Here is a 24110-nt window from a genome sequence, read left to right as displayed (position 1 = left end):
GATGGAAAACAGAATGATTACTTCTGGAGGCTGTGGAAAAACACAAAGTAAGTCATTTATTACTGCTGCAGCTCCATATCGGAAATATTTCTCCATTACTTGCGTCTTTTAATTATTTTTTGAATATGGCTGTCAGATCCTCAGGGATTTTATCAAAATGATCTGTTCAATTTTGTAAAAAAATTGGAAGTGATGATTCAATTATTCCAAAATATGTAAATACATTTAAAAAAATGAAAGAAACATAGTGAAAAATAAAGTAAAAAGTAAATCATCAATCAAAACTTGTACTGCAGAAATGTAAATAAACAGATTTTTGGACATTTTCATTAAAATTCTAGGACTCTGATACTTCTATCTGTAATTGGATGATCTGCTATTCTTTAGGCTTTATTTAGGCTAAAACAATAAAAAAAATCAAAAAAAAATCAAACATTGTCTTTCCATGTTTTTTGAAATAATCTGCCTTTTTTTTTTTTTTTTTTACAAAAAGACATGACCGGTCAGGAAAAGCACAAGTGTTTACCAATAACATGAACCATAGCTGAATTCTATTTGGCTTCTTCAGTGTCAGGGTCCACAGTATTGTGAACACTGGTTCTCTGTCACAAACATTATGTCATGGCATAATGGGACACTTAAAAAGAAGAGAGAAAGTGCTCCTGTTTGGTTACATGTGCCTCCCTTTATAGAGGGAGGTGTGGCTATGAAGAACAGCCAGAAGAACAGTTTGTTGAATCATCAATGTATACTTTTTATTTTATGCCATATAATCGATGATGCTGAGCATGTAGTGCAGTAGAAAGCCTTGATAGGTTTTTTTTTTAAATGAGGATTTATGGCCTCCAGGTAGCCTTCTGACCTTTTTTTTAAGAAGATAAGAATCGTGTCACAAACTTCAATCAGACATGATTTCTTTCCTGTACAAATTAGCAATGTTTGTTCTCCTAATATACACATGGGTTGAACTCTCTCTGGACCTGTTATTGGTTTTCCCTACCAACCATCGCTATTAGGCAACCAGATGAATATGAAGCCACTCTGAATGAGGCAATATTGACATAACCCTACTGTTGCTGTGAGCTTGTGTGTTAAGTACAAATGCCCCAAACAAGAGGGGTTGTTGACTCCAGGCTTTCTGATGATTGACCGGTGCCCTGCCTGAGGGTTTAGACCCCCAACATTGTACAATACAGCTCTCTGAGCAATCGATGATGGGATGTTTGCCTGGCACTGCTATGCTAGTGGATTGATTAGTTGTTTCATGCTGTAATCAGCCATATTACATTCCCTCTTATTATGTATTCTTCTGAATGAGGAGGATTTGAGGGAGACGCCTTTGTTTTCACCCTCATGAGCAGAGAAGCACAATGTGTCATTTAGTGAACTCTGAGACTTAACAGATATCTCACCAGCTACTCGCAGTTGTTTGAATAGAGAAGGACTTCATTCAGTCTGTCACACCCTCTCTATCACACATGTGAGCTTACACAAACTGTGGCTCCTGGCGTCACAGGGCCAGACTCTGCTCTGGGAAACTTGGTTTCTTCTTCTGGGACCTCATCATCCTTTGGCCCTCTCTTCTTTTTCCCTTATTTTTTGTCATCCCTGTGGGGCGTTCATGCAGGTTCAGAGCTGAGAAGATGTGAGAGCGATGATGGCAATGACAAAGGGATGTCTTTGATGGGCCTTGATAATGGGGCAGGGTAGGAGGGGGGGCGTTTGTGGAAGCAGCAGTGATGACATTGGATGGAGAGAGTGAAATTATGCTAAGCTGACGTACCCATTTGGGAAAGAACTGCCCGTCTCTTCTCTCTTTTTTTTCTCCTCCCACTTTTCTCTGGGTCACAATTTCACAATCACAGAAATCCACTCGCATGGAGTAGTCCTTTATCCCTGCAGTCACATGTTGAATTATTCTTTCTCCCCCTTCAATGCTGGCAGCTTAAGAATGTTTGTGAATGGAGTAGTACTGTAAAGCAGTGGGGCATTTTACTTGGGCTCGGTGATATGAGTTTTTAAGATAAATCGATATATTTTCAAACAATATAGGGAAGAAAATTTAGTTTGGGGCACTTGTAGCCTAGTGGTTAGTCCGCGTGCCCCTTGTACATCGGCTCAGAGGCTATAGTCCTCCAAGCAGGCGGCCTGGGATCAAATCCCACTTGTGGGTCCTTTCCTGCATGTCATTCCTCTCTCTCTCTCTCTCTCTCTCTCTCTCTCTCTCTCTCTCTCTCTCTCTCTCTGTCTCTCCCTTAATTCTGACTCTATCCACTATCCTATCTCTAAATAAATGCATAAAAAGCCCAAAGATAAACCTTTATTAAAAAAAATACTCTTTATATTGATAAAGGATAGATAATGTTAAAATGTAATAACATGGAGGCACCAGTTGTCTGTCCCTCTTCATCCGTCTCCGCCTCTCTCCCTCTCTCCCTCTCTCGCTCTCTTCCTCTCTGGGCAAAACTCCAAAACTGCCTGAATATTAAAATACACAGCTGTAGGGCTCAATGAAATCAGTTAGAACTGATTTATTTATTCCCAAATTCTTTTATTTCCTCTTTTATTTGACTGAATTCTATTTTTTTTTTTTTTTGAAGGTAGTAGAGCCCAGTCCATCCCTGCTACCCCTCTGGAACCGCCGCTGCTTATAAATGAACAGGGGAGCATTTAGCCTTCACTGTATCTTCAGTGTTTGGATATAACGCAGCACTGTTTAAAAGAGTCTGTGTGGATAGTTTACAGACCACAGCAGGCTATGGGATAACATTTCTATCATGAAGATACTGTTTGTAGATACATGCAGACACAATGAGCGTGAAAGGAGAAAAGTCGAACCGACCGTTTGACTTGAGTCACGTGTCTTCCAGGCCAAAAAACGTGCTCCTGCTTCCCTTTGACATGCAGAAAGCAGAGGAGAAATGCTGCAGCTATCAAACGCGCTTAAAATTGTGCGCCCTAAAAATGTATTTTCACCCTTCATCCTTTAAACTGCATTTGGTTTAAAACATTTCTGCAGTCTCCTCTTACCAGTTTGCACAGTTTTCTGATTACCAGCAGCTTTTTGATAGATGATGCCACCAAATATCTTTTTCTTTTCATATTGGCTGCATATTGAATTTTCTGACATATCTGCATTAAGGCAGTAAAGAACATCCTAACATGTACTCAAAGGTGCATTTTAAGGTCCTTCTTGTGGCCTTAAGCTTTAACACACCATACTCACATTATCAGTATCTAACCTTGTATCACCCTCTCTGCAAATGCACCCAAACTACATTTTTTAAGAGTCAGCAGTAACCAGTGCCGTCATGAATCTGTCTACTTTTGTTCAGTCACCTGAGATTAGATCTAAACTCAGGGCTTGAGTTCTCATTGGGCTCACATATAAATAGGCACACACTATAGGATGCACACACAAATACACATCTATTGGTACAGATTCATTCGTCCTTGAGTGCTGTCCTGTAAGAGACCACCTGTCCCTCATGTTTTGGTTTGTCAAACTCTCCTGTGGCTGAATGAGGGAAGAACTAACTCTGACATGATTGGCATCTGGCGCTGTCCTGAGGAGTTCTGCTTTGATATATGTATTTAAGTCACTTAAGTATAAACAGCTGTGCATCCATACGCCTTCATGTCTTACAGGGGATTATGTGACTTGCAGAGTCATTGTTAAGTTCTTAGAATTTCGAAGCAGCCGGCGTGTAAGATGTCATACAGGGATTATCAGGGAACCCAAACAGAAGTTGTCCTTTTGTGTTCAGTAGGATATATTTGGATAACCAAATCCTAAATGGAGTCCTATGAGGAGGAGCTATTGACAGGCAGGTCAATAAAAGAGTGAAGTCTCAGAGGTACATCACGTCTGTGCTTTTGTTGTTGTGGGCTGATCCGGCACTAGAGGAAAAACCTGTTCCTTTGGCAGATTGTTATGGGGTCAACGAATGTGGGCTTAGTGGAAACATACTGAGCCCTTTGCCAAACAATGGAGAAAAAGATACCAATCAATGAAATGTATCAGGCATGACCAATGTGTGGATAATGCATTAAGGCCAGAACATTGACTTTATGAAAGAAATAACCTGAAAGAAGAAGGAGACATACTTTATTAATTCCCCCTGGGGAAATTCAGTTTTTGAAATCTGTTACACATAGGCTGGGAGTACACACACATGCACAAAGAGGAACCTGTGAACATGCACTAATGAAGAGATGTCAGTGAGGGGCTTCACAAGATGGAGCACCTGAGCAGTTTTGGGGTCCATTGCCTTGCTCAAGGGCACCTCCTGAAGAGCTCCGGAAGTGAGTTGGCACCTCCTCAGCAACTATACCCAATTCCATACTTACTTTGGTTCAACAGGGACCGGCGACTCTACAGACTGAGCTCCTGCCGCCCCATCAACCACACTGGCTACCTCAACCTTTATAAAATGATTGACTTCAAAATGTATTATTTTTATTGTATGTACTTAGTATATTTCTATTTTCATAGCTGTTCAGAGTTTGCAAAGGCTTATTAATGCCTTCATAAAGTAACCCCTGAACTGATGAAAGAAAAATATATTTATTGTCCCAATTTTGATCCAGTCAAATTTGATAAAAAAGTAAACAAGACCAAATCATTTTGAATTGAGTGCCTACAATCAACATGTGATTCACTTTGACACTTGATCCTACAGACACATTTTGTGCAGCATTGAAGTTTGATACCCAGCCTGGCTTATAATGAGTGAATCCAGTGTCCTGTGTGTTCACATATTATGTACAGCTGAACACACACACACACACACACTCAGGACACAAGAAGTGGTGATGTGTGTCTGTCTATATGGATCACAGCAGCTCACTCGGCTGCTATCAAATGGCAAGCACCCATCATCAGGTAGTGTGGGTGCCAAACAATGCACCGGCTCAAATAATAGATCCCCCTGTTATTCCCATCCCCTTCCCTTCAGAGAGGTAGAGTGCTTGTGACTCATCCCCCTTATTGTATTACAACCAGAGGCAGCGATACAAACCCGGATAGCTTCCACCACCATGGGTGGGAGCAATTAGGATTAGCAATAAGCGAAATATTGCTCTTATAATACAGCCGGTGATAAGGCATATAATAGCCTACCTAATAATAGTATGTGAGTCAGGGATGAGGAAGTGCAGGCTTCTAATAACATCTCATGGTTTACTAACAACTTGGCTCTCCGCAAAAGTAAATACAGGGATTTAAGGCTGAACTGCCATGGCGGGCGGCCAAGAGATATATATATTAGGAATCCATTAGCGGTGTTAAATGTTGATCTGTGCGGCACGCAAGTCCTGAGGCTTTCAAGGGAAGTTTTACTTTGGATATCCAGTTAAGTGTAGAGCACCCAATCCAAGCACTAGTGACAGGAAGGTGAACGACTCTCTGTCAGGAGGTCACAGTCAGACAAGCCAACTGTCAATTGCCAATTGTTATCCATCTATTGTAGTTACAATTACACTTCTTCTCCATATGTCCGGCCTACGTGAGAACGCATGACTAGAGTGCAGCTGTAATTAGCAAACATGCTCACTATCCGCACAAACACCTTCCTGCTATTGAAATCTACACCATTGTGGACATCCCATGTCTTTACTGACATATAGACCCTCTTTAACCTGCTTGACCTCTTTGCCTTTCAAGTGACCTGCTAATGAAATGGAAAGAACAAGCCCTTCTGTCTAATTATTGAATCTGGCCAGTGTTGACCTTTTTCACTTTTTCATTGAATAGTGTCAAACACCAAAAACAAGACTCAGGTCCCATGTAGCAATTTCACACACTCCACACACGCTTGATTAAACCAAAGGAAGTTAGACTCCGTCTTTTGCATTCACAGGATCTAAATGAACAGCAGAAAGCTCCAACGAAGCATTACTTTGTGTTGTTAAACTCCCCCTTCCATGATGTAAAAAAAAAAGTGTCCTTTTAAGGAGACAGAAAGACGTTGATGTTTACTTTTTTGGGGATGAAGTGCCATGAGCACCTTTATGTCGTAAAGAAGAGCCATAGCGATCTGACTCTACATTTTCCTTAACAAGCAGTGTTCCTGAATCAAATTTCTACGAGTCTTTGTTTTGGAACGTAAAGCCTTTCAGAGGTTCACTGGTATGATCGGTACGTGGTGGGCATGTGACGGCCCTGATGGCAGATGTGCTTTACATGCGTTCAGTCTCGGCTCATCATTGAATGATGGAGTCCAAACGTAAGTTAAAGCTGGCACCATACTGCTGTCGTGCCTGTGCTGTTTAAACTATAACCAGTTGTTCTTGTACTGGTATTGATCTGTATGCTTTGTAGTTAAAGTCAATATTGTGTATATAACTGGACAATGAAACTAAACTCTTGTATTTTTATTGGACTCACACACATTTTCTCATTGAACCAGTTCAAAGCTCCCTCTCTTAATTCTAAGTATTTAAAGTCATTCTGGATAAAAGCAAAGGAAGTCATGCTCAAGTGCTCGACTAAAGACACACTGTGCAATTTTAGACTTGTTACATCTGTGACAAAGTCAAACGACTGCCGTTGGATCATGTTGTAAATTGTGCTTAAAAGGAGTTGGAGCAAATAGCAGCAGAAATGGGAATTCCTGGATGTTTAGCTCACAGTCACACAGTTCAAGGTCTGGACTCCCTCACACAATTCAGATCAGAGAGACGAGCCAGCAGAGCAGTGTGCTGATCTGGTGGGCTGGTTGGTTTGTTAGGCTTATTAACCAGATCTTGTGTTCAGCCAGGCTGTAATTGCAGCTGTGCTTGAAAGGGTGTGAGTGGGCAGGAAGTGAGGGGTTAGCGAGGACACAGCTGGGAGGAGAGTGTTGTGTCCGGCCCAGCATACTGCACCCCCACCCCCATTTTAGTCTGTCCAGTCAAACACTGACCCTAACCCACAGAGCAGCCAATAGCAGTGATACACGGAAATGTCAAATCTTCATCACTGCTTTCTTTGCATCTGAGTCCCGATCACCTCAATGATGTACTTGGTAATTATATGTAATTAACGATAAGTGAGGTAGAACAGAAAAAAACCTGTTGATGCTTCTATTAATGTCTCTACTACTATTCCTACGGTACATTAAAATGATTCTTGTACTGTTGCTACATGCAAATATCTATATAATAAAACTAACAAACCTATATACAGCTGAGGATCATTAAAACTGATGGTTCTTACAGCAAAGCAGACACTGAATGTTGACATAAAAGAAAATAAATAATTAAGTTATAGAGTTAGAATAGTCTGAAATCAGCTGATAAATCATCAGTCAAATGACTGGCACATTATATACAACTATATCTTCTAGTTATCGGTTCAATTATATAACAGTGACAGGAAAAAAAAGGCACTTTTTCCTGTCCAGCTGTGAGATAGCATTTTGCAAGTTGCTCGTCATTAAAGTTGACAGATTATTTTGTGTCCGTCTCTCTAATTCAGAGAGACAGGAAGTGTGTGGGAAGAGAAGGATAAAGGACATTTGTTAAACATCTTCAAGCAGCGGATGTAAAAACTGAGATAAAACTTGAAGTCCAGTCAATGAAACCACAATTAAGTAGTTTGTTTGACCCCTCTGCTTTCATTAAGGATCTCGAATGACTGGGAAATGGCAACACAAATAATCTCTTCTGTCTTCGTACTGCAAAAAAGTTCTTCCCCAGAAGAAAGTTGAAAAAATAAGTACGAGCTAGATGTAAATTGTACTTATTGGAACTGTTGAATTAAAGCCATACAAGGCTGGCCTGTTGAAATACATGGATCATTATTATCTTGTTTCTTGGGGAAAAATGTGTTGGTCAAATTAGTAGAAAGGAGTGGGTAATTTTATCAAGTGGTTGCAGTATGTTTTAGTCAGTACTTCCAGGATGGCTGGGACATTTTCCTTGTTTTTGGAGAACGTATATGGACAAGTATTAATTCAGGATCTGGTTTTGTGACAGATGTGTGGCCTGGGTCCAGCTCTATTTAGCTTTGTGGAATTTCCTTCAGCGTTTCACAGATTACTTTGTGGCCTCTCTGGTCGCCTGAGACCAATTTTGGTTTGGCTCAAGCCATGACGAAAACAGAACTCTGTTTCCAGATGGCACCGACCCAAGGTGGCAAAGACAAGCATTCTGCAACATTTATCTTTATAAGGAGTGCTTTCCTTAGTTTTGCAGTTTTTTAATATTATAGTAACCTTGAATGGATCAGGACAAGTGCAACACGGTCTCGTAGTATTTTCTATTTTACCTTTCTGGTTCCACATGTTATCTTTTCAGGCTAATATCAGCAGTGTTTGATGAGGCTTTGACATTTGTTTCTGTCAGACATCTCTCGATGCCTGTAGGTCATGAGCTGGAGAGGAACCCCCATGTCAACAGCACTCAGTGTCCCCAGAGCCTGTGTGTTGACTTATGGGATGTAGAACTCTGGCCTTTTTAAAGTTTAAACTTCGGCTTTAGTAGAGCTCATGGTTGGTTTGAGATCTGAATTTAATCTTTCACTGCAGGCCTCTTCTAATACTGCTGGATAAATCCAAACATTGATTATAATGTACAATGTAGTTTACCTCCTCCTGCTGTATTGTCAGATTATAAATCACCAGTTCCTCTTTTAATTCATAATGGGTTTTCTGTAGGCCATGTTTAGTAAGTAAAACCTTTCTCATCCCTTTCCTGAAATCATTCTCTAAAATGTTATCAGCCTACCTTGTCTTTATGAAGCACCTTGCAGAGAGCTGCACCTTATAAGCCAATGTTTGGCCTCCTTTTGACTTTGCAGCCAAGAGGTTCCTGCTTAAATAAATGACGAGTTAAGATCATCTGTGAGAGCTGGAAGTCTGCAGCAGGAATGATCAGGGGTAGATACTTTAAGTCAAGCTTGGAGAAGAGAGAGTGTGCAGTATGCTAATGAAGAGAAGCTTCCTTTGCGCTCTTTCCACCACAAGGCTGTTTGGAGATTTTTGTGTGGTTGATATGAATACTATAGCCTTAGAACAAGCTTCAGCATCAAAGAGCTGCCAGTCGAAAAGGAGTCTCTCACACACCACATACGATTTATTCAAAAGCCTCTGCAAATGATTCTGCTTCTAATCTCCAAAACGTGTGGTGACTAAGCATAACTCGGAATTAAAGCGAGCTTATTTTGCTTAGCAATGATATCTCACATTTTCAGAGCTACATTTATAGAGCGTTCGGGATGTAGTCAGTTAATTGTGGTTCAGCTCTAATCATACTTAACTCAAATGTGCTGTACCTGTCGGGGCTGTTCAATCAATCACAATGTCATTGTTATCCTGATATGACAACTTTCAATAAACACATCCCAACAGTCTGAATTGATTACAATGAATAAGAAAAACATTTCATTCAAATAACTCGTATGCACTGCATTCTCACTCTGCATGTATACATTTTAACATATTCCTGAGAGACCTGGGCATAATGGCCATGCCATCACACCCTTTTGATGCAGTCAGATTGTAGCTATCAGATGCTTCAGGAATAACTGGTGCCAATTTATTAGTGGAACCTTTTGGATTATTTTGGTTTCAAGAGGGATATTTTTTCCAACATGGGCATTCTGTAAAACATGAACAGCAGATAGACATCAAACTGAGTTATTGCTCATATGTATTCTTTAACATTTGTATATTTCTTGCACTTCATACAGTTATTATTATAAAACTGAACATTGTTCTTAGACTTTGGTTATTTTTATTTCATTGTGCAGGCCTATCTGCTTGAGGGATATTTGGGGGATATTAACGTGTGTGTCACATTTGTTAACAGCTGTGTATCAATGCTATCACTGCACTAGTTCGTGTTTTCCCACCCTCCCCCGCTACAAAAAAGGGGTACCTCCTAAACTGCGTCTAAACTCACTCTTAATTTGTTGCCAAATTCTTAAAATCAATTTGATAGAAGACAGTCGTTTCTCTGATTACAATCTCAGAGTGCCCACATGGGAAACCGAATTGAGTGTATTGTGGCGTGGTCCTGGGAACTGCAGGTGGCAGGGTAACTCAGACAGGCCACTTAATTTGGTTATCCGGCGCTCTCTGTTCAGAGCCATCTGTTTGGGATTAATGTGATCAGGTTATATCAGAGGACCCTCAAGATTGGTGGGTGAGGTGTACAGTGGTTGTTTACTGCATCAGGATCCTTATCAGAAAGCCGTAGCATATCAGTGATTTTATTAAAACGATGGATTTATCACCTATTGAGCGATGGAACAAGGTTGGAAACTCTTGGTAGGTTTGCACACATAGCCGGATGAAGAAGTGTCTCTTATCTCTTTGTGGTTTTGATCTGAATCTTTTCAACCTCACATAAAATATTCTGTCAAACTGCTTCAAGGAGTCCAGGAAAAACTGCTTCTTGTTCCATCCTGAAAACCTTTGTGAGAGATCAGTCTATATCCCTCAGAAATAAAAAATGAGAATGAATTTTGGATGCTCAGATGTTGCGCTCTGGTTGCACCAGTTACAGAGATTTATATTTACCCAAATACATTAAAACATGCTTGCCTCTGCACCTACAAACATCAGTGTGTTCAGTTTTTGCTTACTGCTGAGCTTTTAATCTAGGTTGGCCATTTATTTCCAGATGGAATACAAAGCTAACAGCGACTCTCTTTGGAATAAACAGTGGTATTTGCCTGACTCTGTCCTGAGGTAATGGTGTTCTGTTTCAAGCACAGGTTGTTAGATTGTCTCTCTCATGTTGTGACAACAGAAGAAGAGTTCTTGTGTGTATACAGTCCAAACCTGATCTCAGGACAGTCGTGGAAATCCTAAGGGTGCGTTTTTGAAGCTACTTTTGATCAAGATGCAAATGCTTAGTTTGTACTTTACTGTTTTTATTTTAAAAGGACAAGGACATGAAAATCTTCAGTGATGATTACTGATTACTGATAACATCCTCTATCTACAGTTTTTCATCTCTCTTCTGCTGTCTTTTCTTTTTTAAAACACGCATTACAAACATGCACACAGACACAGTGGTTTGGCAACATACCAGCCATGGTTCAAAAATACTGGTACTGGAGTTTTCATGTCATCCAGTTTATTGAAAATGCTGCAAATAAGATTTATTGAAATGTTGTTTTTATGTGTGTACTGTGCTTGCATGTTTTTTTCTCATAATTCATGATATCATCTTCAGAGGAAGCACTCTGTGCTCTGGTCATGGGTCAAGTGACTTTCCCAGGCTGGAGTGTGTTTCTGAGCATGTACAGGATGTGTATGTGTGCGTGTTCATGTGTGTTTGTGTATGTGAGCGTGTGCATGAGTGGAGGGAAAGTCCAGAGCTCAAGGCTCCATTTCTAATGTTGAGTTTCTGCTGTGAAAAAGCAAGCAGAGAAATCACTAACATACTTACATGCTGGCTTACCACACACATCTAAAAACACAAAAGGCACACACTGAATGCTGCTGGAGCAGTGCAGAGGAATGCTTTAAAGGTCTATGACCCTGAGCTAACTGTACAGAACACTATATCTGAATTTCATTTACTTAAGCTACAGATAATGCTCTTTTAGTGTTTGTGCTTCTGCATTGTTCAGACAGCACACTCACAGCACTTGGTACACACAAGAAAGTTATGTTAATGGAATCTTCTATTTCTCGCCACTATTACATTTCAATTTCAACTAGCTTTATCAGCATGGCTGCATAAATACAGCTTTTCTAAACCCAAACTATACAATCATAATAGAACTAACAATAAAACTCAGTTTGTAAAACAATGGAGCTATGGTGGGGTTACGAGAACATTCGACATTACTGCAAACTTCATTCATTATTTGTCTTATCTAGGCCCCGACTGATATGACATTTTTGGGGCCGATATCGATATTGAGGAGTGAAAAAAATCTGATAATTACATATTGGTTGATATCTTTCTTAGATCTATGAAATATGTAGAGATAGATATAGATATGCACATTTATTGCTTTATCGCTCAAATGTGGATCAAACACTTGATATATATAATGAAGACAAAATGATCACTCAATTAGAATGTAACTGCGCATGTACGTGCATCACCGCTTGACACTGGAGAGTGATTTTTCTTGTTTTAATTCATATAGCACACTCTGCTGGTGGCAGCCAGAAAGAGAACCGCTTGTGTAATACAATAACACTCAGATGGAATGCTATTTGATACGTAAATAAATCTAGTTATATCTACGATAAAATGAGCTGATGCCGATAGTCATTAGATAAGCAAATATTGGTCAATATTATCGGCTGGTCGATTAATCGGTTGTGATCTAGTCATATCAGACAAGATAGGAAGTCTCTCCGAGTCATTTAGATCAAGGCACTATGGGTATATGTTTGTGTTCTTACTCAGTCAATGATCTGCTCAGTTTTAATTGTCTCAGACATTGCTGAAGATAATAGAGACAACAATGTGCTGTCTGTTCATGGTGGGAGATCATAAAGTTATAATACATTGTGACTGTACAAAGGTAGAGGTATATGACCTTTTAGAGGAGCCTTTCATTTTACACCTGTAAACACTTTGAATCAGTACTTTGAGTGCAAAATGTTTTCTAAAGCTATACATTCAAATTTCCACCAGTTGTTTGAAATTTTTTCTTGCACTGCTTTAAATCATAGAAATGGATCCAGTGGAGAAAAAAAAGGTGCAGGCTCATGTAATCTTTTTTTGTCTTGGGAAAAAAAAAAATGTATAATGTCACATTCCCAATAAAACTGCCTTGTTTTTTCTCTCTTGAATGTATTTCATAAACTACTCAAACTTTCAGCTCTGGAAAATTAAAAACATGAGGGACACTGACTTCACGTGTCCCCACTCATGCACATGCACATTGAACCCCCTGGGCTTGTTTTCTGCTGTTCAGAGCGCAACATGACAAAAATGTCCCCTTGCAGAGCAGCCACAAGGCCACGGTCATCATTTCTAACCAGATCACATCTAATGGCTCCTCAGACGTTTGAGGAATTTTTCCCCTTGCAGTAGATCCTATGACACAGAGTGTTATCAATTTTGTTTATTGACAACTCCCAGGTCAGGCAGAGTTCACTTTGTACTTGTGATGTGACATATGCATGTTTGGTGGGACTCTCACCTCTTCTTTTTTTTTTTGTCTCATCTATTTCTTCTGTCTGTCACGTATCTGTGTGTGTCGTTGTGATGTTTACAGATCAGTGCCAACGTGCTGATTTTCCTGTGCACCAATATGATCGGGATCTGTACGCACTACCCTGCTGAGGTTTCCCAGAGACAAGCCTTCCAGGAGACGAGAGGATATATCCAGGCCAGACTGCACCTGCAGAGGGAAAACCAGCAGCAGGTACACACCCGCCAACGCATATGCTCTGACAAACATGCATACTCACAGACACATGCTTTCTCAAACAAACAAGCGAGAGGCGCAGCCTTTCCCGCGTCCTGTAAAAAAAAAAAAAAGGAAAACTGAACCCATAAACGAATGCAAAAGAGCAACAAATGGGTGTCTCCGTTTCCTAGTCAAATTCTTTTCACTCAGTTTTAAAGTCCAACAATATGTTCTGAAGTGTAACACGTATCTCTAGTCCTCTCTATTTGACTAACACGTTCCCACGCAGATGCCAACAAGGCAGAGTGACTCATTGAGCATTCTTAACAGTACAAACTGATGAAAATGAATGGGCTCCCCCTCGCTCTTTTCTCTCTCTTTCTGTCTTTAATTTCTCCCTCTGTCTCTCTCTCTCTCAGGAGCGCCTGCTGCTGTCAGTGCTGCCCAGGCACGTTGCCATGGAAATGAAGGCTGATATCAATGCCAAGAAGGAAGATATGATGTTCCACAAGATCTACATCCAAAAACACGACAATGTTAGGTAAACAGATAAACACACGTTCATGTTCCTGCAAGCACTAACGCACACGATTTCCGCGAGCTTGTCTTCTTTGCACTAGCGGCTTTGACCTCACGCCGTTGACTGATGTGTCAGTTACAGAGTCACTCAAACAGCTATTTCCCTGCCAGCATGTATTATGCATGTTGTTGTTTATTGACACTGACAGCGGCGGTAAAGATATTGACTCAGACCCACTGCTGTTCTCTGTGTAGCAAATGACAGGAGGAAAAACCTCAAGTTTGCTGGCCCCCTGTGTCAGCCCTCATCGCTGGATATCACCTCCTGTGTAGGACTACCTCTGAACAACAAGTTGTAAACTTACAGGATTAAGCCAGTATCCAACTAAAGCACAAGATTTAAACACACAGGACATGATTCACAAAAGCTTGCTCGGTTTGCACGTCTGCCACGCCTGTGCAGATGAATCCAAAAGACACCATCTAATTCACAAAACACATGCAATAGGTTGAATGCACCCCCTAACTGCGCTGGAGAGCAAAAAGCGTCTTGGTGTGCCAGTGCTTGTTGCATTTATTTAAATAAGTCATTTAGGGAAAAATTGGCCCCTTTGGGCGACAGGCTTGAGTTGTTACGCACGAGGGTGCAAGTAGTTTCCCCCCCCCCCCCCCCCAAAATGCCCTTGCTTGCTCCATGCAGAGATGAAACTTTGTTTTGAAAGGTTAACCCGTATCAAATTTTTCAAGTCTGCCATCAATGAAAAGTTTAAAAGTTTCCCCCTCCCCTCCTGCTCATCATCTGGGAAAACTGGAATCGATATCAGTTGTAAGGTCTGTACTGTCTACCAATTAATGTGTGTAATACATTATATCTGTTGCTTTAGTTACTTAGTTATCTGTATTCATTGACTTAATTTTGTAGAGCTTAGCCTTGGATTAATTTATTAAGCTAAAAAGATAAAAGGGGTGGGACTGGATAAGTTATTTAACTTCATCCTTCACCCTTTTCGAACATGGACAGGTTAAGGAAAAAAAAAAAAATCGAGCCACTACAGAAAGTATGCTTTGATTGCTGTTTGCTTTGTTTTAAATGTATATTTTTATTTTATTTTTAAAACATGTTTGAAATAAAAAATAAAAAAATGAAATGAAATCAATCTTTATCTGGACAAAACATGTTCACACACTAAACAAGAGAAACAAACTGCATAGTGTAGGACAATTTTGGGGCGTGTTTGCACCTGAATATCATAACCATTATCTGCCTTGTGAATTAGACCCTGAGACAGAGCAGGTAGCCGGAAACAATGATGCACAATTTTTGGAACTATAAACAGCCTGGCACATTCTTATTGAATCAGGCCCACAGTTTTTGTCCCAAGTTTATGCATTTTGTAAAGACATCAACATCAGACACCTAAATCTTAGTTATGATTTTTTTTTTTATCCTGTTGAGGGTGTTTACATCCATATGTTTGCAAAACAGGCCTTTGGTTACAATTACACTCAGTCCAAGACCATCACAATAGGTGTGAATGAAACTCTTCTTTTACATGACTTGGAGGCAGGCACATCAAGTGGTAGTTTTTCTGCCTGATATATTTATGATCATGATCGATTATGACAAACATTTGGTGTTTGTGATTTGTGTGGAGTGAGACTTTAACGACATTCTGTTGCATCATGGCTCACAGTCTTGGTCAGGCTAAGAAATGCAGACAGGCTCTGGATGCTGTAATTAAAAAAACGTTCTCTCCAAATGGATGACCGCATAGGACCAGCAGCGCCATCTGTCACCCTTAACTGGTACTGGTGTTGTTGTTGTTATCTTAGTCTTTCAATACTATCAAAAGTTAGCAATACAAGGCATGCAGACAGGGGGAGAGGGGAGGTGGAGTTCTCAGAAGGATGGTCTGGAGGAGGTGACCTACATCGGCTTAGATGGTGAGAGCCAGAGCTGAACTAAGGTCAGCCTCCCTCCCTTAGCTTCTCACACGGCAGCTTGATGGTTAGGAAGTAGAGAGGCGCTGTACGACACTGACTAACTCCAGTGTTTCCCGCAGGAACTGTGCTAGTTAATGTGGTAGCTGGCTTGTTGGTTGTTGTAAATTAAACACAAAATAAATACAAGAACTAAAACGAAGCATACACTGTGTGTTTTTACACAACATATAGACAAAAATAAATAAATAAAAGTATTAATAATAACATTAATGAAAGCAAATAGATAAACCTGAACTCCCTTTTGTTTAGAAGGTTTTTTTTTTTTTTTAAATCGGAGTACAACTGACTGTAATATGAAATGCTGCATCATTTTAACAGTGTTTGTAACAAGACCCATAGCGAAGCCATCTAGAGGGCTACGCACTTATAGAATTGGAGTTACATCCAGTAACCAAAGGCAGCGCTCTGTAACCGTTTTTATTCGTCTAAGTTTGCAGCTACAGACTCCAGCAGGCTGTTACTTTACTGATAATTCATTTCTGATTGTTGTCACCCCTAACCATCAGCTGATGCCTGACACAGACCCAGTGACATGAAACAGAAAAAAGTTTCCGCATATCACGATCGGCCCAAACTATGGGCGTAGTTAAGGCGAAATCCTGTTTTGTTAAGGCGACCGCATTGACTCTAAAGCGCTGCGGGGAAACAGTGAACTCTATACTTCATTGATTGATCTCATTTGATGTCTTCTTTGTCTTCTTCCTCCACTACCTCCTCTCCTGTAGCATACTCTTTGCAGACATTGAGGGCTTCACCAGCCTTGCGTCTCAGTGCACGGCGCAGGAGCTGGTCATGACGCTGAACGAGCTGTTCGCCCGCTTCGACAAGCTGGCCTCGGTGAGCACTGACAACCTGCCGTCTCCATTTTCACACCAGAAATACAACAAAACCACTCTTAATAATGTAACCATCCAACCTTCAGCAGACCGTGTTATTACAACAAAGCAAGCATGATTTAACTTAAACATTTTAAAAGTTTACTGACACTGATAATGAACCCAAAACTATATCAGTGCTTCAAAAGCTGTATGCTGTACCATGCTGTAAAATAACTAATATTCTAAGTGTTTGCATGTGTGTCTCTGTGTGTGGTCGCTGCACAGGAGAACCACTGCCTTCGTATAAAAATCCTTGGGGACTGTTACTACTGTGTGTCAGGGCTGCCTGAGCCACGGGCTGATCACGCCCACTGCTGTGTGGAGATGGGAGTAGACATGATTGAGGCCATCTCGTGAGTCAAACACTTTAATGCACAAAAAAATACACAAAGAACAACTCAATCACAACAAGCATGCACACCCAGTGAAGGTGAAGTTAAAGTGTATTCATTTGTTTTTTAAGAGTATAGAAGAGACCCTCAAGTTAAAGCTTGCTCGAGTTTTTTCTAACATCAGTGTGTGTGTGTGTATTTTTAGGCTGGTGAGAGAGGTGACAGGCGTGAATGTGAACATGAGGGTGGGCATCCACAGTGGGCGAGTTCACTGCGGGGTGCTCGGCCTTCGCAAGTGGCAGTTTGATGTGTGGTCCAATGATGTGACGCTTGCCAACCAAATGGAGGCCGGAGGGAAGGCTGGGTAAGTCCCGCCTACTCAACCTGCCACTGAACTGGTGTAGGCTTCCAGAGTCTTGTGCAGTTTTTGACACAGTGTTTGCGTGTTCGTCTGCTAGGCGTATCCACATCACAAAGGCCACACTGCAGTATCTGAACGAAGACTACGAGGTGGAGTCGGGGTTTGGAGGAGAGAGGAATGCATACCTTAAGGAGAACAACATTGAAACCTTCTTGGTGCTGGGCTGCAGCCAGAAGAGGGTTAGTGCAAAGTCACACATACAAACACACACACGCGACCCATTTACATGCCTGACCTCCTATGAATGTCACACTGGTGCCATATTTCACACACACAATATAATGTCTTGTCACCTGGCATTGAAGACCTTGTTTCTCAAAGCACTTAACGCTGTGGGGTTTCTTCACTTCCAGAAAGAGGAGAAAGCCATGTTGGCCAAGATGCAGCGAGCACGTGCAAATTCTGCCGAGGGATTGATGCCACGCTGGGTGCCTGACAGATCCTTCTCCAGAACCAAGGAATCCAAAGTCTTCAGGCAGATGGTGGGATACACACAGGGAGCACTTAAACAAGCAACTGTTCTTCTTGTCTATATCTGAAATCCTGCGGCTTCCTCTCAATTCACTGAAGCCAAATTATTATCATTCTTTTAAATGATTCCCTTAAAGGTCACATATTATGTAAAATACACTTTACCATGTTTTTAAACACTAATATGTGTCCCTAGTCTGTCTACAAACCCCCCTTTTATAAGAAAAGTCCATCCTGTCCGTCTTTTGCCTGCTCCAATTTTCAGAAAAAGTGTGCTCAAGCAGGCCATGTAGAGGTTTTCCCTCTGTGACATCACAAAGGCAGTAACCCCTCCCCCAGGTGGGTGTCACTCCCACAGCTAGGAGTTGAATTGTCCTCTGAGTCTGCTTTGTCACTGTTAACAACTGGGCATGGAGCGAGAAAGCTATATACGCTGAAACAGCCTGCTCTGAGCAGGGCTGAAATAGAGGGGTTTATAAACATGCTAAAAATAGGGAGCTCTGAGTCTTATTTCAACTTGTTGAAAAGGAGAATATGTGACCTTCAAGAAGCTTTGAATTCATATTTCTTGACATTTATTTTTCAGGGTCAGAAGTCTATTTTTAGGGTGAAATTATGACCAACTTAACAACAACACATTTGATACTCATTTCATTTCTTCTCATAAATGTTTGAAATGGCTCAACTATTATTGAATGGAGTACATTGACTGTTATGATAGTTATTGTGGACTAATAACTCCAGCGATACAGGGATCATTTCAGTTTGTGAAATACTTAAATTGTAAACTTAATATAAATAAATCATTGTAAAAAATCTGTAGCTGCACTCTGTGTTTAGTGCTGTCAGCAGACCTTAGCAGGAACTATAGCAGCTAATCAATAATTCCTGAGCTATTTTTAAGATACATTTCCCATCACCAGAGTAGTTAAAGATCAGTTTTTAGGGAATCTACACATGCCTTTGTCTCATTAAAAGCCTTCTTCTTTTCTTTGAATTTCTCAGCTTTTCAGAAATTATATTTCCAATATACAGTCTTAAGAAAAAGAGACAAGGCCACTAACTAACAAAAAGTTAAATGATGAAAAGTCAAACCCTAATGGTCCTCATAAGGTTTGTTATTTTTTCATGCTGCTGTTTTTCTCTCTGCACGATGTTCCTATGTGATGTTTGTAAAGGCTACCTACTTTAAATTTACTTTCTTAACATAAAAATAGCAATATTATCATGTTAACACAATAGAGTAACATGGTATATCTTTAACATGCACATTATTACCATGGAAGCACTTTGATTGGTAGGAACGTCACCTAAAATCAGGCTCACATAGTTTGCTATCTTGGATGTATAAACTTGTTTCTTTCAGACTTCCTCAAAGTTAAATAAGTGAGTTGCTCTACAAATATGAATAAACTGTCTCAAAGTGACAAGTTTGTACAGAACTGTAAATATGCTAAGGCCTGGAGCAGACAATGAGGATGTGAGAGACGTATTGATCTGTTCTGGTGAAACATACAGGAGTTATTACAGGATTCCAAGGAACTCCCTGTTCCCCCTCTGAACTCTCTGTTCCCCCTTTACCTCTGAAGCTAATCTGATGTGGCTGCAACTGCAGATATGTCTCTTAACTCACTCGCTCTTACTTCCTCCCTCTTTCTATGCTACATGTCTCATTTCCGCCTCTTTCCTACATTCTTCCCTCTCCTCCGCCTTTAGTTTTCTCCATCTCAGAGGGTTTGAGCCCTGGGGGCAACAAGGGTGTAATTTGAAGCCTCCGAGCATTAATTAAAACATCAGTCTGGCTCTCAGGGATTAGCTGTGCAGATGTCTGAGTCTCTGTCTATTTTTCAGATGTACCGTGGCTGCTCAATAATACCTCCTTTTGTCTATTTCTCTTTCATTTCTGTGTTTTGGCGTCATTTTCTAATTCTGTTTTTTTTTCTCAGGGCATCGATGAAGCATCCAGCAAAGACAAGTGAGTGTTTTGGCCTCGGTCCTTGTTACCAAATCAGCTTTTGTTATTAGTGGTTGACTGGCAGGCTGTCACTGTAGCAGTCTGACTTCAGAGCCCACTGTTGATTTTATATGGTCAAATCCAACACAGCACTGATGCCACATTAACTCTGAGTCATCCTGCCTGTCACAGCTTAGGCCAACTCTCTCATACACACTCACTCACAGATACACACACACACACACACACACACACACACACACACACACACACACACACACACACACACACACCAGGCACCAGGCATTGACCTATTAATCTTTTCCCTCATAGCCGCTGTGCTCAGGAGGCCCTGAACCCCGAGGATGAGGTGGATGAGTTTCTTGGACGGGCCATCGATGCGCGTAGCATCAACCAGCTGAGGAAGGACCATGTCAAGAAATTCCTACTCACATTTCAGACACCCGACCTCGAGAAAAAGGTTGGTTTTTCACTGGAGTTCATGAAAAATGTAATTCTGAAATGATTCTTTCACTTTATTTGAGCTATAAGGACATTTATTTTTGCATTGATATTCCCTTTGCAGTACTCCAAAAAGATCGATGATCGTTTTGGAGGATACGTGGCCTGTATACTCCTTGTTTTCTGCTGCATCTGTTTCATCCAGATTATCATTTTCCCAAAGTGAGTAGCTCTCTCCAATAGGTCGCCTCTACTTTCCTTATTCTACTGATTTGTGCACAGGAAATTTGGTTTTAGTTCATCAGGAGTTAAATGAGAGATGAGCGTCTTAACAAATCTGTTTTTTTTCTTGTCTTTCACAGGACAAAAGTTATGCTCGGCCTTTACATCACCATCTTCATCATCCTTGCCAATATTCTCTTCATCAGTGCCATCTACTCCTGCATCAAAGTAAGAAACAAAAGCCTTGACAACTCAAAATATCTGTGCAGATACCTTCAGATAAGAATTGGTATCATATGTCTTCAGCCAGTACCACTGACGGTATTAATGCTAACTGATCTCCTCCTCTCTTTCTCCGTTCTAGCTCTTCCCAAATGCCTTGCAGACTCTTACCAAGAAGATTGTCCAGTCTCGTGCACACAGCACTTTGGTGGGTGTCCTCACCATCCTCCTCCTCTTCATTTCCTCCTTTGCAAACATGGTAGGTGCTACAGCTCTTTTGACATCTTTTTATCATGTTGTGGTAGTAATGTTTTGTTTTATACTGTTCCCCAAAAATGAAATCAAGTCAAGGGTCTATGAAAATGTGATTAATTATTCACAAACTTCACCTCAGATGTCACCAATCTTTTTGAGAGTTTTTCAATAAATGTTGCAGCATCCTGTTTTTGTTTTTGTTTTTAAAAAAAGAAAGAAAGAAAATTCCTATAATCCTAAAACCTGCAATTAAGTTAGCATTTTAGCGCCATGGGGTCTATCCTCTCAAACTGAATGGGGATTTTGAATGGGTCTGTGGTTAACTGAAGCTTACGAGATGTTCCCGTTTTGTTAGACAACATAAACTCTGTTAGGTAATACTCCCCATTGTGAAATTTGAATTTTTTACGCGTCCTTAAAAAGGCGGTTGCTAACAAATGGCTAGATGAGACTACAGTGGTTGTCGGGGTCATTAAAATCATCACACCGGATACAAACGCCGGGAACTCTCTCACGAGTCCGTGATGTCTCCTGTATGTTTAATCTTTGGGTTAAGGCAAATAGGTTAATTAAACAATTTATTAAGTTACGCTGATTAGCTTATCGGAAATCGTCCGAAGCATAACGGTAGTGACTTCAAAGTCATCCGACCCTGGTGTAGTTCTCTAGAGCATAACGTTAGCTTTTTACTTCTGTTGGCTGCAGTAACGCTTCAAACATCATAAAAATGGTGTTCATTTGTGAAGATTATCCAAAACGCCTACGCATCACAATATGTGTTTGCCACAGAACTTATTTTCTGCAAAGATGCAAAATCCAATGAAAAAATCGTTTGGAGATTTTCCCCTTTGTGACATCACAAAGGGCAGTAACCCCTCCCCCCTGGTGGGTGGCTCTCCCACAGCGAGGTGTTTCTTCTGCCCTCTGAGTCTGCCTTCTCTGTAAACAGTCGGTCATGGAGTGTGAAAAAGAGAGAGAGAGAGGGACAGCTCATTTAGATTTAAAGCTATAAACACAGAAACAGCCCGTTCTGAGCAGGACTGAAAGAGAGGGGTTTATAAGCATGCGAAAATACACAATCGGAGTGGATTTTTAACAAGAAATTTCCATTAATGTTTTGGGGACCTCTGAAAATTGGTTGAAAAGGAGGAAAATATGTGACCTTTAAGTATTCATTGTTAGCATTTTATATATGTGTGTGTGTGTGTGTGTGTGTGTGTGTGTGTGTGTGTGTGTGTGTGTATATATACAGCTAAAACAAACAATTTATTTGATTTTATTGATTTTATTTGTTAAGGGACCATGCACTGTACCAGAGTTGGCCTTGATCTAATTTACATCTGCAGTGCCTTGGCAGGTCACAGTTAAAACACGTGTCTTAGGTCCGAATCACTTTCAACTAGTTAAACAGCCAGTACAGTGTTAAAAGTCATGATGCAGTTAAAAACATGCAAGTGAAACCTCACGTCCTTCTACCAAGCCATCAAATGTGTTTTTTAAATTACATAAAAATTGTCATTTACAAAAAACAGCTGTGGTTACGGTTTGATAAAAGTTATTTGTTTATTAAAATTAAAAAACATTATTTATTTTTATTAAAAAATACAAGGTTCATATCTCTACCACAAGTATTCAAAGATATGTGTCCAAGGGAACTTTATCAAAGAAGGCTCTACTTCCGTTTGATGACAAAAATAAAGCATGTTTATGTTTCAATATTGGGGCTATTTGATTTTAGTATAAATTCTTTTTCTGCAGTGTATTTCGCCATGTCACCCTAATTTGGAGATAGCTAAATGTCATTCTTTGTCTTCATTTGTCCTCCAGTTTACCTGCTACAGAGAGAATCTGAATGCGTGTTTGGAGCTGAACACACCAATGAATAACTGTTTGCTGTACAACCTGACCAAGACAGCAAAGGACGGTTTGATCGTGTGTCCCAACCAGGAGGACACGACCTGCCATTTCCCCGAGGTCAGTCACATGACATTTAAGGATTTTTGTATTTAGTCTGTTTCTGTATCCATTAAAAGTATGTTTGAATACTCTCCTTAACTTTGGCCTCCTCCTCCACACCGGCTGTCCCCTCTGTGCTGCAGTATTTCAGCTACAGCGTACTGCTGACCCTGCTGGCCTGCTCTGTGTTCCTCCACATCAGCAGCATTGGGAAACTGGCATTAATGCTGTTCATCCAGCTCACCTTTCTTCTTCTGGTGGAGTGGCCTCAGGTTGTCCTGTTTGACAATGCAGACCTGCTGGTTCGTGCCCTGAACACCCTGTGAGTGCCCTACAGGGACACACACATACATGTACACTCAGTGTTTCCTAATGTTCAACCTGGGTAGTTCAGCGACTGTGTCACAATACTGTAGTTTACAATAAACATGTCCTACTTTTTTACAATAAGGTAAACAATTCAAAACACCTACTTTCTTGTTCACCAGTTGGGCGCTACTCCTACTTTAATGTTCTCTTTTTTCCCCTCAGGCAAGTCTCTAATATTTCCCAACAACAGTAAGTTGTGTTACTTTGTATTTCCCTACCTTATTTCAATGACCCATATGATCTATTGATGTGACTTCCTCTTGTGTTTTTTTTCCAGGCCTCGTTCCAATGAAACTGCTGAACAGTGGTGAGAAGCTCTCAATTATAGCATGATATATAAATGCTTATGGTTGCAACATTTCACTCCTAGGCAACACAATCATTGATTTTTCTCATCATCTCCTATTTCCCTCCTCAGCCTGGAGACCGTGACCAAGGTGCCCCTTAAGGTCTTGACCCCGATAATTCTCACAGTGTTTGTTCTGGCTCTCTATTTGCACGGCCAGCAGGTGGAGTCCACTGCACGCCTTGACTTCCTCTGGAAGCTGCAGGTAAAGGAAACTGTTTTGTGTGATTTAAAAAAACAAAAACTAAAGCCACTATTATTCAAACCCTTTTAACCGCAACCTTTATGACTTATCAAAAAATGGAGTAAACCACACCAGTCAAACAGGTTTATGAATCCTGCTAAACTTGCAAGCACATACAAACAACAAACACATTTTACACAAGA

At 40.6% G+C, this 24110-nt stretch overlaps 1 protein-coding gene across 1 annotated transcript in view; it reads left to right on the top strand.

Annotated features, from left to right (window-relative positions):
* Positions 1-24110, top strand: part of LOC109994796 (adenylate cyclase type 6-like) — a 34497-nt gene that overhangs the window by 5948 nt on the left and 4439 nt on the right. The window contains exons 4-20 of the mRNA XM_020648278.3: positions 13178-13327; positions 13732-13853; positions 16561-16672; positions 16939-17066; positions 17251-17409; positions 17504-17645; positions 17820-17948; positions 19884-19912; positions 20225-20372; positions 20478-20575; positions 20716-20803; positions 20940-21056; positions 22880-23026; positions 23152-23330; positions 23540-23566; positions 23655-23684; positions 23796-23928. Of these exons, the coding sequence (XP_020503934.2) occupies positions 13178-13327; positions 13732-13853; positions 16561-16672; positions 16939-17066; positions 17251-17409; positions 17504-17645; positions 17820-17948; positions 19884-19912; positions 20225-20372; positions 20478-20575; positions 20716-20803; positions 20940-21056; positions 22880-23026; positions 23152-23330; positions 23540-23566; positions 23655-23684; positions 23796-23928 (1938 nt within the window). The remainder of the gene's footprint in view (positions 1-13177; positions 13328-13731; positions 13854-16560; positions 16673-16938; positions 17067-17250; positions 17410-17503; positions 17646-17819; positions 17949-19883; positions 19913-20224; positions 20373-20477; positions 20576-20715; positions 20804-20939; positions 21057-22879; positions 23027-23151; positions 23331-23539; positions 23567-23654; positions 23685-23795; positions 23929-24110) is intronic.

The sequence above is a fragment of the Labrus bergylta genome, chromosome 12, assembly GCF_963930695.1.
Source record: "Labrus bergylta chromosome 12, fLabBer1.1, whole genome shotgun sequence".
Taxonomy (NCBI): Eukaryota; Metazoa; Chordata; class Actinopteri; order Labriformes; family Labridae; genus Labrus; species Labrus bergylta.
This window is presented reverse-complemented; position numbering and strand designations above follow the sequence as displayed.